Raw genomic sequence first — 18,286 nt, 5'->3', positions numbered from 1 at the left:
GCCCATACACAACAACACATATATACTATTAAGAAGTGTTTTAAAAGAGAGAACAAAAGGCAAAAGATCAAACTCAAACGAAACACCAAAACCTGAAATCATTAATTTTCTTCTTTTTTTTTCTTTCTCTCTCAAATCTTTTTTGGGGTTTCTCATTTGTAAGTAAAACCTTTTACAAGAAACAGTCTTCACATCTTCAGATCCGATCTTGAGCTTCTGCACCCGAAAGAAACAGGTTCTCTTCAATCTAATCTTTTTCTTTCTTTGTTCTTTTGGATCTATCAGATTCAATTAGTAACATGCATGATGCATGTGCTTGCTTGTTACTTGTTATATATATATATATATATATATATATTAGTAACTACACGTAAGAATCGTTTTATTAAGTGTTTAGTATGAATCTTGCGATTCACAGATATTTCTTGGGAAAATGAATGGGGATTCGAGTTTTGTAGTATTTTTTTTTTCATTTGTTTTCTGGGAATCCAAACACTAGATTTCTTCTGCAAAACCCAAAATGTTAAAATGAGTTTCTTTTTTTCAAAAGATTTGAGGCAGAGAGGGACCAGTCAATATTCACTTTTCCTTCTTTTTTATGTTTTTGTCCTCTCCTCTCTTTGCTTTCTGCTAATTTATCTAGCTTTTTAAACAGATTAGACGTAACTTTAACATAATTAAACCTTAATTTATGGGTGATTAATATTTCCAGGTACATGATGCTTCTCCTCAGTCCTCTATGCTTCATTTATACGTTTTCTTTATTTTTTCGGTTTTTTCCTTACATGACAAAACTCAATAATGTAAAAAATTGTAACAAGAAAGCATTAGATTATAGTTTTATTGATCGAAACAACCGAAGGGCATCATGCGTGTAATGAGCTTAATTAGAATAATATTACCACTACATATCGTATTTTATTTATCTTATAATATTGAATAGTATTTTTCTAGTTTAATTAGAACACTAAATGTTGTTTAGCGTTGATTCTATTAAAAACTAAAAGAGTAATTTTGGAATTTATCTAACTTCTTAATCACTAGGTATCAACAACTCAACATGTTATACAATTTTGATATCTTTATTAATATCTAAGAAATTTGAGGGTCCTAGACTCATAATCTCCTTGAACAAGGACAAGAGTACGTTAGATTAGTATCCTGTTTGTTGCCGGTTATTAAACTCTTAACCTTAAAACTTGTTTTTTTAATGGCTAATTACTACACCGATTGAGCTATCAACATACTGTAGGTCTATTTTGATATTATTCTTATTATATGATCATCATACAATATACAGTTTTTTCATATCATATTTCGGCTGATCTTTTACTTTTTTGGTTATATCCTTTTCTATTTTTTTTTTTTTTTGATCAACCTCCTTTTCTAATTAAATTGTTTGAGAGGTAACCACTAACCACGGGTCTCACTCAATAAAGTGGACTTGTGAATCTCTTCTAAAAATAAGTATGCTTTTCTCAATTTCTGGTAGGCAAAAAAAGAAATGAAAAAAAAGAAAAGCAAAAAGAGTATATATGATGTGGCTCAACAGCATTAACAATTTGCTCACTTGCATAAAAAGATTCGTTAGCCCAATAGTGTCCGTACACGTTTCATTTTAGAATGCAAATTGTATACATTCATTCATCCCACCAAATAGTTATAAGGATTTGTTTCCTTTTTTATCTCTTCTTTTAAAGCTTTCGTTTAAAAAGTTTCTTGGCCACTTCTTAGTTGTATTTCTGAAATTTCATAAATACTTACTTCTACTGACTTGTAGGAGTTCAATAATTTTTAATATCTTATAGTTTAATACAACTTCATTCAAAGTATGATGGATTAGAGATTTCGTTGACGTTTGTGCCATATCAAAAGCATGCCTTCAGAAAAGTTCATATCAATTAGGCAAACTTGTACTGCACGTATTATTTTATTGTCTTCTGCTTGACAAAAATACTTAACAAATGCTTTCTGTTTAGAAAATGGATTAAGTGTGATTTGAGAGATTATAAACTTGATTTCTCGTTCCCTGTATGTCATGGTTTCTTGTTTTAGGTTCTTTGTTCTGAAGGAAGACAGCTACACGCTTCTGGAGTGTCTTTCCTTGTGTTCAGTCCGGTCTTATAAATAACGGACGATCTCCCAAAGACCGGGAGATTCGGGATTGATGCTATTGATCAGCCAAGCATATATGATTTTTCAATGTCATGAAGAAGAGAGAGTCTGCTAAGTTTAAAGACCTATGGAGACCGGTGCAAGTATTGACAACAATGGCTATGAAGGAATCAAGAACGGTTCATGGTTTATCCAGTTTCGTAATGGCTGCAACCCATGGATGGCTAGATATGTGTATGGTCTGATATTCCTCTTGGCTAATCTGCTGGCTTGGGCCTTGCGCGATTATGGCCGAGGTGCCTTGACCGAAATGAGAAGTATGGTTTATCTGAGTCTCTTGCCTTATGAATTTTGACAATAGTGTTTTTATTCAGATGAATTGATGATTGTACGTTTATTCATTACTGCAGAATTCAAGAATTGTAAAGATGGTGGAGAGTGTTTAGGGACTGAAGGAGTTTTACGAGTTAGCTTTGGATGTTTTGTATCCTTATTCTTGACTCATTCATATTCATATACATATACATACATTATCTTCATGGCTTGAGAGACGTTTTTGCCTTAACTGTGTATTCCTAGCTGTTCTATTTCATTATGTTTCTTTCAACCGTTGGCACATCGAAGATGCATTCATCGAGAGATAAATGGCATTCAGGATGGTGGTTTGCTAAGCTTTTCATGTGGCTTGGCTTAGTCATATTCCCTTTCTTGTTGCCTTCTTCTATTATTCAACTTTACGGTATAAGGCTCCTCGAATATTTTCTTTTATTGTATTTTATCAGAATTTTATTAGCATCATGACAAGTTATTAGAATGGCTTTTTTCTTTGCTTTGCTTTGCAGGAGAGATTGCCCATTTTGGTGCAGGGTATAGTTTCTAATCCTATTTCAGAAACTATGTGATGGTTAAAAGTAATCTCGGAAGCTAATCATTAACTGTCTTGTTTTATAGGGTCTTTCTTCTAATTCAGCTCATTAGTATCATCAGTTTTATTACATGGCTTAATGAATGTTTCCAAGCCCAAAAAGATGCAGAAAGATGGTGAGACCCAATGAGACTGTTCCTTTATATAGTTGGGATACATATACAAAACGATGTGTTTGTTTCTGATGAAGCTTTTTTATGTTGCAGCCGAGTCCATGTGATGCTACTAGCAACTACTGCATACACTGTATGCATATTAGGGGTGATTTTGATGTACATATGGTATGTGCCTGAACCATCATGCCTTCTCAACATATTTTTCATCACATGGACTTTGTTCCTCATCCAACTCATGACAAGTATCTCTCTCCACCCAAAAGTAAGTAACGGTTTCGAGGTTCAAACAAATAATATTCTTCCTTCATTATGTGTTGTATTATTATATGATTTTAGAAAAATGTTTCTTTTTGCTTGCATATAACAGGTTAATGCTGGATTATTGACTCCGGCGCTTATGGGGCTTTATGTTGTGTTCATCTGCTGGTGCGCCATTCGAAGGCATGTTTCATTTTAACTTATCTTTAATACTACAACCAGTACAAAAAACAATCAGATGAACATCTAGCAGTTAAAGCGTGTAGTCTCTTTTCCACAAATAAAAAAGAGTGTAGTCTCTATCTATATATATATATATATATATATATGATCAATAGAGTACTTGTGTCATATATACAAATTTTGTTTTGCAGTGAGCCATTAGGAGAAATCTGCAACAGAAAAGCCGAAGGTTCTAGCAAAACGGACTGGCTTACCATCATAGTAAAAGATCTTAGACCTTTTCAAGAATCTTTTGGTTGACCTTTCAGAATTTTTGATAAAACATTTTCTCTCTATATATATATATGTGTGTATTGTAGAGCTTTGTTGTTGCACTGCTTGCGATGGTAATCGCCACATTCTCCACGGGAGTAGATTCCCAATGTTTCCAGGTATGTTATCTATGACCTATGCCAACTTTGCTGGAAAACTCCAATAGAGAAGAAACTTGACTTATAGCAAGTGGCCTTTAATTTTACAGTTTAGAAAAGATGAGAATCATGAGGAAGATGCAATTCCTTACGGATACGGATTCTTCCATTTTGTGTTTGCTACCGGAGCAATGTACTTTGCAATGCTACTTGTTGGCTGGAACATTCATCATTCCATGAAAAAGTAAGTTCTTGATGAACAAGCACAATTCATCATATACCAAACACTAAACTAACTAAGGCTTAGTAAAATCTTTGTGGTTCCATTGATAATTCCATACTCGTGCTTTTTTGGTTAGGTGGACAATTGACGTTGGATGGACAAGTACTTGGGTAAGGATAGTAAACGAATGGCTCGCGGTTGGCGTTTACAGTAAGTAAAGAAAAACTTCTCTTCGACTCGTTTTTCAATAGGAATGAAGACAGTTTGTGATGTTTGAATGCTGATTTTAATGGTTGTTGCAGTTTGGATGTTGGTGGCTCCAATGGTACTAAAAAGCAGACAAACAACATGAGAGATCACCACAGAGAGCTTTTTGTCACTCTCGTTTCATCTCGGTATTGTGGATTTGGCTGGAAAACTAGAATAGAAGATTAAGATTGGGGAACTGCGTGTGAAAACATCATATATTTGCACTGTAGATTATTTAGGATCAAAGAAAGCTTTATACAAATAAAAGCTATAGATTAGTAGTAGTACTATGAGTGTGTGCCCCTAACGGGTCTCTAATCATGAAGCGTGTACACATTATTATTACACATACTGTACACACTATAATTATACATACAGTAGTTTTTATATTAAGGAATTGGGTGCTGAAAGGCTAAATGCTACAAGTTTTAGTTTAAACTTGGAACCATATCAAAGACTCCAAAAAAAGAGGGTCTATATTCTAAACAATAAAGAGAAGAGACTCTTCACTACAAGCTTATTGGAAAGAGAAGTAACGCATCTCTAGTCCTTAAGAAAGAACTTAACAACTCTGTTTGTAAAGTTTGAGAAAGAAGTTTGTGCGAAAAGTTGTAAGAATCGTAAAGGCTCCGAGTTGCGCGTTCCTAATCATATCTCCTGGTGTTCTTTACATGTTACAATTTCATTTATACACAAACAAATGGTGTTGGGAGTTGAGAGAGGAAGAGACACTTCACCAAATCTTAAAAAGTCTCACAAAAGCAATTTCTAAACTGCCAAAGTTCAATTTTGACAAGACTTTGGTCAATGTGTAAACCCTTTTACAAAATCATACAACACAAAAGGAGGAGCCTGAAGAACTTTCTAAACGACCGTAGCCCCAAAAAATAAAAAGAGATGAAAGACTTACCACCCTCAAGTTTATTACAATAACACAACATCACAAGTGAAATGAAATATAGAAACACCAAAGAATAAATATCAAACCTATTTCAAAACATTTTGATGCTTATAAAAAATCATCTAACACTCACAAACCCAATTCTTTCTTCGTGATCATGGCTCGTACCTTCCTTCGTTCACCCTATTTTTAACCCATGTTTGTATTCAGTTTGATACCTTATACTACACCTTAGAACACAAACACTATCCTCAAGCATAAGATAGCTCTCTCGAGCTAATTTTCTCGCTCTTTCTTACCCAAACGGATTTCCTCCTGATTGGAAAGAAGGTGGGTTCAAAGGAACTGCAGCCGCAAACGAGCTTCCAAAATTTTGATATGTTTGTTGAGCATCATATGAAGCGTTCATGTCGCCGAATGGGCTTACATTGCTGCAAATAAAACGAAAAGATAAAATAAGCAGAGGTTTCAACCAAATCTTGAGGAAGCGTGTTAAAAGCTTTTGTACGGAATCATGGAGTACACGTTTAGAGCAAGCACTAATGGATTAATTGAATCAGAAGGTCATACCTAGGTGGCATGCTTCCTGGTAATGGAGGAGACATGTACCCTGAAAATGAGGAGCAAATAGTTCATCAAGCAATTCATAAGAGTGAACACATCATTCAGTAGCAGGGAATAACAGAGTAATGGCATGTTTTACTTGGTGGCATCGCAGATGGATGGGCTGAGACTTGAGAAGGTATATTGAAATGATTGTGTACTCCTTGAGAAGGCATCATGCCTGATGGAGGTAATGCACCTTGCAGAGGAGCCATGGAAGGGAATTGATTTTCCTGTACAGTATATCACATCACTATCGTAATCACAAATCGACTATTGTATAGGTACTTTGGTAAGTCAAGCTGCTCGATTGCAGATGTTAACCGAGTAAAGTGAACGGGTTAACCAACTAACTCATAAGCTAAGTTTTCATAAGTATTTCATTAAGTGTTAAAGTCAACATATGCTCAGCTGCCAATGAGCAATTTCGCTAAAAGCTAAATTCCAAAACATGCTTGCTTTCACACAAAAAATTATATTCTGGATAAGTCGAATGAGATAGAGGACATACCGTTTGTGTTTGTGATGGCGGCCCAGTGCTGAAGTCAAAAGGGTTCATTGACTTGGCTGGCTGCGGGACATTCTGGTAAGGCTGTTGCAGGAAATAGAAGATTAATAATAAGAAAGCAACAGGCTGGGATGTAACTGATGCTCAAATTCATTATGAATTTAGAAATTTATCAGAAAACTAACCGCGGGGATATTATACTGCTGCATGCCATAGTGCATACCATGCGGTGGACCAGCTTGCCACCCAGGTACTGCTGCATGGTATGATGGGTAGGTTACAGCGAATAAATCCTGTAGACAGGTTAGCATGTCATTTACCCTCCCAAAGATGGTAAGAATACAGAAAGCACAGGTCAAATGGCTAAATTAAATTGATACCGCTGGTAATTCGTTTCTTCCGGAAGGTTTAACCTCAGAAGACTGCAGGCCACCGGAAGGGACTCCTTGAAGAGGTTGAAGTGACGGTGCACTCATTGATCTTTGGACATTAGATGCAAAGGCTGTGTTCCATGGCTGTTACAAAAATCCGAGAAGCATAAGCACATTATATTTTGGAAGCAGAATATTATGCAATTCCATGAGAGATCATGCACTGAAGTGCCCACCTGTTCGCTTGAATGTTCATTCGGAAACGGTGCAAAGATTTGTGACGTGGAATGACCAAGATGCCCAAGTCCGCTAGATGGTGTAGTCGTCTGACCAGGCACAGAAGAAGGCACTGCCAACTGGGAGAGAAGTGAATCCAGTGTGTTTCCACTGGGTGGTGGTTGCGACACATTTAAACTAGGGGCACTGGGTGCAGCATCGAAAGATGCCCAGTTATCATTAGATAAAGTTGCAGGCTGTGGAGTAGGCTGAGGAGCGGTTGATTCTGGTGCTTGTATCGCAACAGATGGAGCAGGAGGTTCAAAATCAGTATCAAAATCAATCAGGCTTGAAGCAGTCTCCAGCTTCACTTCTGGCGGCTTCTCATTTGTGGACATTAAACTACTCAATGATGTACCTGACTGAAATAACAGAAACAGAAAACATCAACATTTTTTCTTTCTTCCCTAAGAATTAGATTGTATTACCACGAATGCATGTTCTACAACAATTTTATTTAGGAAAAGGGTCTTGAATATAAACAGAGTATCAATGGCTCTTATAGACTTTACATCCTTCATGCACTGTGAAAAAGATGAAGCCAAACCTTTGCATGTGTGGAAGCATCAGTATTTCGGCTGACAGGGGGTTTTGGAGGCTCTACCACACGAAGAGGAATAACACTGTCACCTAAAATTTCCCTAACAGGTCGAGCTACAGGAGGACTAGCTGAACCCAAGTCTTTTACTTGTTCAGGTGATTGGGAGCCCTCGTCAGATGTTTTTTTACCCCCAAATCTATCCTCTCTGCGCCAATCATTCAGGATCTCAGGACGAGCAGGGCTTTTTCTGTTATTACCAACATTCCTGTTACTTGGCTCAAACCCTGGACTTCTTCCACCAGGACTTGATCTGTCGCTGTAACGACGGTCATAAACATCGTCATATGGCGGACTCCGAGAGCCACTAGAACTACGTGTCTCACTTGGAGGCTTTTCATCATTCTTCTCATTCGTATACCTTTTATTTACATATACATGTCTGATGAAGTCCCTTAACCGCTCTACATTACTAACAGATTAAAAAAACAATCAGCCAATGTAACACATCCATCATCTCTACAACAATAAGGGATATTTTGTAATACCTGCCATCAGGCACTGACTGCCGCTGTTGATCAAGTCCTTTAAAATAAATCTCCTTAGCATGCTATATTACAAGGCAAAATCAATAACATAAGATACTAAAACCACAAATGCCAAGAATCAGTCATCAAAAAAGAAGAGAGATTTAGCTTGTTTACCTGATTTCCACCTTCTTTTAAAGCAGTAACTTCTTGTGACGTGAACTTCGCCATTGAAATCGATTTAACACGGTGGGTAAACTCACGGCTGTTTCGAAATACATAATGAATATATCAACATACATTTCCATGAACACTAACTATTACACAAGAAGAATAATGGAGAAGATAAAGAAAAGAATCTAGAAACTTACTGTATTCCACTGCAGTTAGTACAAACAAAAGTCCAGAAAGTAGTGCAAACATATTGTGGTCCCTAAGAAATGATATCAAGGGAAACATATAAAGTAACTTGTCTCAAGTTTCCATTGAAATGATGAAAACAGTAACAAAAGAAGAAGAAGAAGAAGAGCAAAAACTTACAAGGCTGTTACAGTTTATACATCTCTTGTTCTCCGCAAGTTTGAGAAGACTCCTAATAATCTTTTCGTTCTTCTCGTCTTCTTTAACTCGATTAGCCATTTTACCGATTCCAAATACACTTAGCTACAGAAACTATACAAAACTTTAGTTTTAAGACTGACAAAATTGCATATTTGGCTGTAATTAAGGAACTCAGGATCAGTATTTTGAATCAACAATGGCAAAATCGAGTTCGGAGCAATTTCGAATTTAGAGATTTATTCGTTCAATCTAGCCACCAAATACATCAGTTCATAGACCTAAAGATCGATCACGCCTAAAAATATAGATCCAGAAACTGTAGAAGAGAAACGGGAGCAGAGAAGACGAGAACCTGAGAAGACGAGTCTGACTTTGCAGCTTTCAACGACGATCCCAATATCTGGAGATTTGATTCTTCTCTTTGTCTGTCTTCTTTGTTGAATCAGTGTGTTTCTAGAGAGAGAGAGAGAGTCTTTTTGTACAGCTAAGAATGGTCTGTGGGGTTAAGAGTTGAGATTTGAGCAAGGAGATGGACGGAAATAATTGACGGCGTTAGATGTGGAATACTAAAAAGGACAAAGACCGGTGTTGATTGACTTGACGACGTCGACGGCTGTGGTCTGTCCCGTTGACGGAAAAAATTATTATAGTCCACTAAATATGGCTATTTATAGTTTTATAATTATGAAAATTTTATTCGTTTCTTTGCTTAAGTAATTATTACGGTAGTAAACTACATACGTTATTTAATACAACCTAGTAAAATATTAGAAAGTTAATATATGCATTGAACTTTTAGGTAATGAAATTAATATGATCTATAAACTTAATTGTGCGCATCTAAATTTTAAGATTTGTGTTTACTACTCCCTCCATTTGAAATTACTTGTGTAGTTTTATAAGGTTTTTCACAAAAATTAAAAAAAAAAAATCCATTATCCTTTTTCAATATATTTTATATTCTATATATAGTAAAACCTCTATAAATTAATAAACACTATAAATTAATAAATTTTNGAAGGAGAGTAGTATGGTGGAGGGGGTGAGCTGTAGACGTATGGAGGTGGGGGAGACTTGTATTCAACCTTGGGAGAAGGGGAGTAGTATGGTGGAGGGGGTGAGCTGTAGACGTATGGTTGTGGGGGAGATTTGTAGTCAATCTTGGGAGAAGGAGAGTAGTATGGTGGAGGGGGTGAGTTGTATACGTATGGTGGTGGGGGAGATTTGTAGTCTACTTTGGGTGAAGGAGAGTAGTATGGTGGAGGGGGTGAGCTGTAGACGTATGGAGGTGGGGGAGACGTGTATTCAACCTTAGGAGAAGGAGAGTAGTATGGTGGAGGGGGTGAGCTGTAGACGTATGGTGGTGGAGGAGATTTGTAGTCAACCTTGGGAGAAGGAGAATAGTATGGTGGAGGANAAACCTCTATAAATTAATAAACACTATAAATTAATAAATTTTGTTGGTCTCTAGTCAGGTTAGTGTATAAAATAACAAAATTTGATAAAATAATAAGATAATAATCTTTTTGAAATCATCATGTAAAATACGATCCCAATAATATCATAAATTATAATGATGTGAATTTACATATGTTGATTTAATATATTATTTAAAAATGAATTTCTTTTTATCTCTATAAAACAAATGTTATGTTGTATTTTCAATCTATAATGATATAAAATACTATATAACATGTCATACAAAAGCAAATTATTTTTTAATTTTTCAATTTCTAGTTATGCATAATTTTTATTTTGATAGTTTTATAGGCTATTAAAATATGATTGATATTATTATTCATAAATTTCAATTTAAATATGTCATATGTGTAAGTGAATTTATTTGTAATTAATGTCAATGATGTTTTCTAAAAATTATAATCTGAATTTCAAAACCATAAAATCTATAACATCCGAAAGTCTAATCATATTTTTTATAAAATTATCTCAATTTCTAATTTCTAAGAATTTAAAAAATCAAAAATACATCTATTAATTAATAAGTATTAATTTACACTATAAATAATAGATATTAATTTATCTATAACTATAAATTAACAAAAATATATTTTATTTAAAAATTAATATTTTTACATACAAATATATTTTATTATTAAAGTATATTATTTCTATATGTGTAAGAAAATGATCAATTTCTTATCGCAATTATCGTAAGAAAATGGTAGGAAACATATTATGACAGTAAGAGAAGAGAATGTATGATGCATCCTATAGAACTTTGTGTAGCTTTATTTTATAAGAATGAGACAATCTCATAAAAAATAAAAAACATAAATTTAACCGAAAAAAGTTTTACCAATAAAATAATAATAGTGTTTCTGAATAAATTACTTTGTTTGGTGCAAAAATACGAAACAGTATATTTGTTTCTATAGAGGTGAATATTTAATATTGTTGGAATTAATAATTAATTGTATAATTACGTTAATTCTTAGCCTACTTTTTAGAACGTTATCCATTTTTGTAGTATTATTAACATAAAATTAAAATATGTAAACAATTTTGTACTTTCGAATTTCATGACAAATATACATAGAATTTTCTCATAAGTCATAACTATTTTTTTTTTTCAATTTTGTAATTTTCTTATAATTATCCTTTTAAATTTTTAATATTGTTAAAAATAATTTATTTGATTTACACATGGCAAAATCTCTAGTCAAAAAAGTTTACATTTGTCGCCATTACGTGAGTGAACTTTGAAAAATAAACTTTATATAATAAGATAACCAAATTTTAATTGTTATCATTTAATAGTGAAACATAAATATTATAAATTTCGAGTCAATTGGGACAAGTATCAAACAAAAAAAAATGGATAAGAAACAATGCCAATTTATTTTGGTTAAATATAAAACTTAAAAAGATAGTAAAACAAAGGAACAAAATCATAAGAACCAAGACAAAAAATCAAAAAGTAAATTATTGCAATCATATTTATTGTTGATGAAACCATTCAAAATCAATAGTATGGCGTCTTGGAGACATATGGTGGTGGTGGAGACTTGTATGTGACCTTTGGAGAAGGAGAGTAATATGGTGGAGGTGGTGAGCTGTAGACGTATGGTGGTGGGGGAGATTTGTATGTGACCTTAGGAGAAGGAGAGTAGTATGGTGGGGGTGGTGAGCTGTAGACATATGGTGGTGGGGGAGATTTGTAGGCGACCTTGGGAGAAGGAGAGTAGTATGGTGGTGGGGGTGAGCTGTAGACGTATGGTGGTGGGGGAGATTTGTAGGTGACCTTGGGAGAAGGAGAGTAGTAAGGTGGAGGTGGTGAGCTGTAGACGTATGGAGGTGGGGGAGATTTGTAGGTGACCTTTGGAGAAGGAGAATAGTATGGTGGAGGGGGTGAGTTGTAAATGTATGGAGGTGGGGGAGATTTGTAGGTGACCTTTGGAGAAGGAGAATAGTCTGGTGGAGGGGGTGAGTTGTAAATGTATGGAAGTGGGGGAGATTTGTAGTCAATCTTGGGAGAAGGAGAGTAGTAAGGTGGAGGGGGTGAGCTGTAGACGTATGGAGGTGAGGGAGATTTGTAGGTGACCTTTGGAGAAGGAGAATAGTCTGGTGGAGGGGGTGAGTTGTAAATGTATGGAAGTGGGGGAGATTTGTAGTCAATCTTGGGAGAAGGAGAGTAGTAAGGTGGAGGGGGTGAGCTGTAGACGTATGGAGGTGAGGGAGATTTGTAGGTGACCTTTGGAGAAGGAGAATAGTCTGGTGGAGGGGGTGAGTTGTAAATGTATGGAAGTGGGGGAGATTTGTAGTCAATCTTGGGAGAAGGAGAGTAGTAAGGTGGAGGGGGTGAGCTGTAGACGTATGGAGGTGAGGGAGATTTGTAGGTGACCTTTGGAGAAGGAGAATAGTCTGGTGGAGGGGGTGAGTTGTAAATGTATGGAAGTGGGGGAGATTTGTAGTCAATCTTGGGAGAAGGAGAGTAGTAAGGTGGAGGGGGTGAGCTGTAGACGTATGGAGGTGAGGGAGATTTGTAGGTGACCTTTGGAGAAGGAGAATAGTCTGGTGGAGGGGGTGAGTTGTAAATGTATGGAAGTGGGGGAGATTTGTAGTCAATCTTGGGAGAAGGAGAGTAGTAAGGTGGAGGGGGTGAGCTGTAGACGTATGGAGGTGGGGGAGACTTGTATTCAACCTTGGGAGAAGGGGAGTAGTATGGTGGAGGGGGTGAGCTGTAGACGTATGGTTGTGGGGGAGATTTGTAGTCAATCTTGGGAGAAGGAGAGTAGTATGGTGGAGGGGGTGAGTTGTATACGTATGGTGGTGGGGGAGATTTGTAGTCTACTTTGGGTGAAGGAGAGTAGTATGGTGGAGGGGGTGAGCTGTAGACGTATGGAGGTGGGGGAGACGTGTATTCAACCTTAGGAGAAGGAGAGTAGTATGGTGGAGGGGGTGAGCTGTAGACGTATGGTGGTGGAGGAGATTTGTAGTCAACCTTGGGAGAAGGAGAATAGTATGGTGGAGGAGGTGAGCTGTAGACGTATGGAGGTGGGGGAGATTTGTAGTCAACCTTGGGAGAAGGAGAGTAATAAGTTGGTGGGGGTGGAGAACTGTAAACGTATGGTTTTGGTTGTGGTGTGTACTTAGGACCTTGTCTTCTATATTGTGGTGAAGGTGGTGGGGATGCAGAGTAGTATGGGGAATACTTTTTTGGTGGGTAAGGTGATTTGTGTTCATGGCTTGGAGTATTGTATTGTGGTGCTTGCGGGGATGAGTAAGGGTATGATGTCACTGTAGCCGCAATGGCACTTAGAACCACAACATAAACCATGCAGTGCCCTAATCCCATCGTTCTTGAGGATCCCATCACTGCTCCTTTAATTTGTTTCTTTGTTTTTTGGTTATGATATACTTGAACATGAACGCCCTTTATATAGTCTTTCTTTGTGTATAATTATTATATAATCTTCTCAACTTGGGTTCGTGGTTGGCACTTCCAAAAATATATTAGAGGACGTGCTAAGTTGTTTGTTGAAAGATAAGCGGTTTGTGGGAAAATATGAAATTTTATTAGATTCTCCTGCAACCTTCAAAGTTTTTCATTTGTTTACATATTCTTTTGTTTGATGAATTTAATCGACTCAAATAATTAGAAGAACGAAAAATATATGTTGGTTTATGATTATATAAGCTATAATGAAAATATTTGTTTCTTAATTAACATTAATATGACATCGATATGATATTCATATTCTTATAAAAGAAAAAAAGAATGTGACAAACCATAATTTTATTGCTGACTCATATGTGTTTTTTTCTTTTCAACACAACGGATCAACAAGTTTATAATATTCTCATGATTATAAAAATATATGAGGCCAAGTGGTTATGCTTATTGTGTTCAATGCATCAAAATTCCACACAGAACCAATATGACCTTATATATGATTCCTCATTGTCTACATTATCTTTCAAATAATCTAAGGGTTGAGATACAACAGTTCCGATCGGTTATTACATTTACAACGGTTTGGTAAGACATAGCTATTATATGCTATTTTAGTAGAGTTGCTTAATCTGTTTTTATTCTTTAGGTAAGGCAACCGAAGGCGACTCGATCGTGTGAGCAACTATTTTATACTGGTTCAAGACCATGTTCTTTCCTCATGGGCGACCACGTTCACCGAATAGTATAATATAACTATATATGAAAAACAAAGAGACCATTTTCATCGGTCTTTCTAGTCATTTTCAATTAACGCCATTTAGACCGATCGATGAAGATAAATATAAACATGTTTGGGTGTATTGTCAAAAAAAAAACATGTTTGCGTGCAATAAGTTTTGTCGCACAGTACATTAGCAAAAAAAAATGCTTTCATTCTTTGCAGTAAACCACGAGACAACAAATATGAGGAACTAACAAATCTATAGCATAGCTGTCCCTGAATTTTGGAGGTTTGAACAATAGAACTTACGTCATTAAACCGCTGGACTTTTGCTGAAAAGTAGCCGAAAATAAATGTTAATATTATCGGCCGCAGGCTGCTTTGCCTATACCGCATTTCTAGATAGACGAAAAGCAAAATCCAAACTAAAGAGAAGAATCGCGCAGATGAGGAAACAAAGATGTGACATAACAAATTTTACCATCGATCTAACTGCATTAATTTGAGGGATCCACCTGAAAAGTTGTACTATATGTTAATTCATGGTTAGTTGGTTACGTGGATAGTATTAACTTAAAAAAAAAAATGGAGAGAGGATTTGATTAGATGATGCAACATAACTCATGGTTGTTCTAAAATGATCAGAAGAAGAAGAAAAAATGTACAAAAAGTTCTAGGTCTTTCCTGCATGATATTTATACTAGGAAATCCCCAACTTCCGATATGTTTAGTTTCTTTGTTCTTCGGAGAAAATATTCCGTTATTCGATATAGTGAATATTCAAATAGATTTGGTCTAATCTTTCCATATTCCTTGATAGGTCGGTCGCCAACTTGTTACCGAGGCTGAGTTGATCGAGCTTAGCTTACACGAGTTCGATAGTTTGATGTGCGGAACCAATAATCTACTTAACCAAATTTAGTATACCATGGTTTATTCCAAGTTGATCCATTATCAAATCAGCATGTACAATATACAGAATCTATACTATTAATTAGAGAGTACAAAAGGAGAAAAAAAAAAAAAAAACCATATCATATATCCATGTTGCCAAACAGACCTAATTCTCTGCATAATTAAAAAAAAAAATCAAAATTCCGACTAACCAAAAACCAAAAGTTCAGATCTTACATAATCCCGAAATTATCTCTATATAACTCCCAAATCTCAATAATAACCATATCTAACAATATATTTAATATAACAAAAAATTAACCCCCTAAAATAAAGCTAACTATCTTCACTAATATCTATCTAACTAAATTTTAGCATATTCCACAAATTTTGAGTTTAAACTTTATCCTGAAAATATATTCTTTAAGATTTCATCCTACATTCAAACCTAAAATAACAACCAACTCTCTTAGCCTATAAATACAATAGTCGAAATCAATACTCAAAAAACACTCAAAACTTTCACAGCATATCGAAAAATGTTAACTACTTTCACCAAAATGGCCAGCCATTTGGTTTTACAATCCTTGCTAAAATCTTTAGTGCTTATTTACTGTTGAAGATGATTGTTGTTAAAAGGTAAACAATTCATATTGCATGGATATCAGATTCCTTTATCGTTATTCACAATTGTAATCATAGATTATTGATGATTTTTCTTATTTTCATGTTTTAGGCTAAAACCTGAATGTCAAGAGCAAGCTGGACTATTGGTGTTACTCAAAACATTTTATAATTTCATATTCATTGTTTAGAACAGTTTAAGCAATTAAAGTGGGTTTTGGAGCTTTGTGTTGTTTCCTGTTTTTTTATTATTTTACAGTTTTATTCTTGGATTTTAGAACTTTAAAATTCTTAATTTTTTTTGAGAAGTAATGCTTAAGTATATATGCAAATTCTCATCAGTGCAAATATAAATAAAACTGTAACTTACCATATGGGATATGATTTCCAGAGTAAATGATATCCCAATATTAATTGATATATAAGATTGACACCACCTTCTTCTAATCATTATCTCCATTTGGTTAATACTTAATACTAACCTTACTTAAATAAATTCTAATTTTTTTTTGACAAGTAGTGCCTAAGTATATATGAAATTCTCATCACCGCAAATATAAATAAAACTGTAACTAACCTTTCACATTAATTTGAATAGATTATATAACAGATACGATTGACACCACCTTCTTCTAATCTTTATCTCCATTTTGTTAATAACCTTTTTTTTACCTGAAACAAAAGAGGCTGATTACTTATCTTTTTGTTTCTTTCCTTTCTCGAAAAGTCTTATATGTTATGATGTCTGGAGTAAATAATCCTGTATAAAGCAAACTTCACTATATTCAAACAAGTGCATTATTAAGACTGAACCTCAAAAATGAAAAGATTAAAATGATGTAGATCTGCTATTGTTCTTCCTATATAAACTTCTAGATGAAGGGTATATAAATTAATTGCATGTTCATAAGAACATTAGAGCAACACGTAATAAATCTATAAATATGGTAACTAAAATAACCTTATTGACGATGATGGTAATAGTGATTGAAGGACTTTTGGTACCTGAGACACATCATGAGACTTTTTGGTAGTACCGATGAACCAGATGACCGCGGCGATGAAATCTGAGACGGAGGACTCGTAGTAGGGTGTAACATCCACAATTTCATGTAATTGGGCCGGTCTGTTTTTCTACCCATGTTAAAGCCCATTAGTCTAGAATCTAGTAAACGACAAAGGGTTTTGGGTGTTTGTGTGTATGTTCGTTTTTATCTCCATGGCCGCACATAGGAGAATTAAAAACCTTAAGAGCCTATGACGTGAAAGAGAGTAAGGGAGAGCACGAGATCATAACAAAAGAATAAAGAAAAAGGAAGAAGACAATATGGAGCCGAGAGATGGAACTGGAAGAAGAAATAGAAAAGGGAGAGAAAGGGGGAAGAGGAGAGAACGGTAGTCGTGAAGGAGAGGGGAGAACGAGACGTTGCGACGGTGGTGGAGAACACGGGTGGGGTCTGTTTATTTATGTCATGTACGTGGAAAGCCTTGGTGTTGGTGGAGGAGAAAAGTCGGAGTAGATCAGAGGTGAAGAAGAGAAGAACAACAAAGAGTAAGACAAGAAAATAAGAAAGAGGGAGAAGGGAGGGAAAACAGTTTGGAGGAGGCATATTTGGAGGTTCGTCGGCGCCGGAGGTAACATCGGTTTAGGAAACCGAAAACACCGGCGTGATCACCATCAAGCCTAGCAACTGACGGAAGTCCGATCGGAGTTATATTCAAGAAGTTATGTTTGTTGCTTTCTGCGCAAGAAATATCTGTAACTGTCGGAACCTGCAACCCTAGAAATCGGATTCGAGGTTGTCTCCTTGGAACAGCGCTTGGTAGTCCAAAACTACCTGATCGAGCTGAGAATTGGTGGAGAGCTTCACAGTACTACTGGCTACAGATTCAACGGTGGGATTGTGATTTTAACGGTTAGTTGTGGCTTTACACGTGTGTTTATGAGGCTCATTTGTATAGAATAAATGGTGACATTATCTGTTTGGTTTGGCAACGAGGTTGGATGGAGATGGTGTTCTTTAATTGGGTTTGACATGGAAAAGGAGAAATGAGTTTCAACATTTAAGTGGCAAAGGTGAGGGTGGTAATCGCGGAAACACAATGATTATTTTCTAACCATGTTCTTCATGAATTGCTTGTATAGGCTTGGAAACTATATGATTGGTTATGTCTATTGTTTGATATTGCGTGATATGATTATAATGTATGATGATATGGTATGATGACATGGTATGATGGTATGATGCATGATAGAATGAGTTGATGTGTAACATGATAATTGTTGAATGATGATATGAAATGAGATTATGTGATGGGGGCGTGAACATGAGATTTGTTTCGTGCCATGCTAAGCTGATGGGATTTC

At 35.6% G+C, this 18,286-nt stretch overlaps 3 protein-coding genes and 1 long non-coding RNA gene across 7 annotated transcripts; 1 reads left to right on the top strand and 3 right to left on the bottom strand.

Moving 5' to 3' along the window:
* On the top strand, nucleotides 1-4,872 carry LOC104732388 (probable serine incorporator). 3 transcript variants are annotated; one of them, XM_019234177.1, is made up of 13 exons: nucleotides 1-235; nucleotides 2,056-2,432; nucleotides 2,526-2,599; nucleotides 2,695-2,854; nucleotides 2,928-2,982; nucleotides 3,067-3,156; nucleotides 3,247-3,418; nucleotides 3,524-3,597; nucleotides 3,789-3,858; nucleotides 3,957-4,028; nucleotides 4,118-4,251; nucleotides 4,367-4,440; nucleotides 4,533-4,872. In XM_019234177.1, the coding sequence occupies exons 2-13, from the start codon at nucleotides 2,243-2,245 to the stop codon at nucleotides 4,580-4,582; spliced, it is 1,215 nt and encodes a 404-aa protein (XP_019089722.1). In that variant the 5' UTR covers nucleotides 1-235; nucleotides 2,056-2,242; the 3' UTR covers nucleotides 4,583-4,872. The 3 variants fall into 3 exon arrangements, with proteins under 3 accessions (XP_019089722.1, XP_010450223.1, XP_019089723.1); XM_010451921.2 differs by having other exon boundaries at nucleotides 2-235; nucleotides 2,958-2,982; XM_019234178.1 differs by lacking the exon at nucleotides 1-235 and adding an exon at nucleotides 313-712.
* Nucleotides 5,221-9,271, bottom strand: LOC104732387 (probable ADP-ribosylation factor GTPase-activating protein AGD14). Of its 2 annotated transcripts, none has more exons than XM_010451919.2 (13): nucleotides 9,117-9,271; nucleotides 8,744-8,875; nucleotides 8,575-8,636; nucleotides 8,381-8,468; nucleotides 8,225-8,286; nucleotides 7,686-8,148; nucleotides 7,099-7,500; nucleotides 6,872-7,006; nucleotides 6,677-6,784; nucleotides 6,495-6,575; nucleotides 6,084-6,216; nucleotides 5,951-5,990; nucleotides 5,221-5,811 (listed from the first exon to the last, which is right to left on the bottom strand). In XM_010451919.2, the coding sequence occupies exons 2-13, from the start codon at nucleotides 8,840-8,842 to the stop codon at nucleotides 5,676-5,678; spliced, it is 1,809 nt and encodes a 602-aa protein (XP_010450221.1). In that variant the 5' UTR covers nucleotides 8,843-8,875; nucleotides 9,117-9,271; the 3' UTR covers nucleotides 5,221-5,675. The 2 variants fall into 2 exon arrangements, with proteins under 2 accessions (XP_010450221.1, XP_010450222.1); XM_010451920.2 differs by having other exon boundaries at nucleotides 5,586-5,811; nucleotides 8,744-8,866.
* Nucleotides 11,635-13,615, bottom strand: LOC104732386 (extensin-2-like). The gene has a single exon (XM_010451917.1). The coding sequence runs from the start codon at nucleotides 13,596-13,598 to the stop codon at nucleotides 11,748-11,750; it is 1,851 nt and encodes a 616-aa protein (XP_010450219.1). The 5' UTR covers nucleotides 13,599-13,615; the 3' UTR covers nucleotides 11,635-11,747.
* Nucleotides 14,554-16,984, bottom strand: LOC104732385. Its single transcript, XR_758790.2, has 3 exons — nucleotides 16,924-16,984; nucleotides 16,496-16,590; nucleotides 14,554-14,915 (listed from the first exon to the last, which is right to left on the bottom strand). It is a non-coding gene; the product is annotated as an uncharacterized LOC104732385 (long non-coding RNA).

Source organism: Camelina sativa, chromosome 12, assembly GCF_000633955.1.
Source record: "Camelina sativa cultivar DH55 chromosome 12, Cs, whole genome shotgun sequence".
Classification (NCBI taxonomy): Eukaryota; Viridiplantae; Streptophyta; class Magnoliopsida; order Brassicales; family Brassicaceae; genus Camelina; species Camelina sativa.
The sequence above is the reverse complement of the archived record's forward strand: the minus strand, read 5'-3'. Positions and strand labels throughout refer to the sequence as shown.

What these genes read in the sequence shown, in the direction of transcription:
- LOC104732387 (XM_010451919.2), bottom strand. Translation starts at nt 8,842, where the DNA reads ATGGCTAATCGAGTTAAAGAAGACGAGAAGAACGAAAAGATTATTAGG. An exon ending in GAAGAAACGAATTACCAGCG is followed by an intron (nt 6,785 to 6,871) that starts GTATCAATTTAA and finishes ACCTGTCTACAG; the next exon opens with GATTTATTCGCTGTAACCTA. An exon ending in TCCATCTGCGATGCCACCAA is followed by an intron (nt 5,991 to 6,083) that starts GTAAAACATGCC and finishes CCTCATTTTCAG; the next exon opens with GGTACATGTCTCCTCCATTA.
- LOC104732386 (XM_010451917.1), bottom strand. Translation starts at nt 13,598, where the DNA reads ATGGGATCCTCAAGAACGATGGGATTAGGGCACTGCATGGTTTATGTT.
- LOC104732388 (XM_019234177.1), top strand. Translation starts at nt 2,243, where the DNA reads ATGGAGACCGGTGCAAGTATTGACAACAATGGCTATGAAGGAATCAAG. An exon ending in TTCTATTATTCAACTTTACG is followed by an intron (nt 2,855 to 2,927) that starts GTATAAGGCTCC and finishes ACAAGTTATTAG; the next exon opens with AATGGCTTTTTTCTTTGCTT. An exon ending in TAGATTCCCAATGTTTCCAG is followed by an intron (nt 4,029 to 4,117) that starts GTATGTTATCTA and finishes TTAATTTTACAG; the next exon opens with TTTAGAAAAGATGAGAATCA.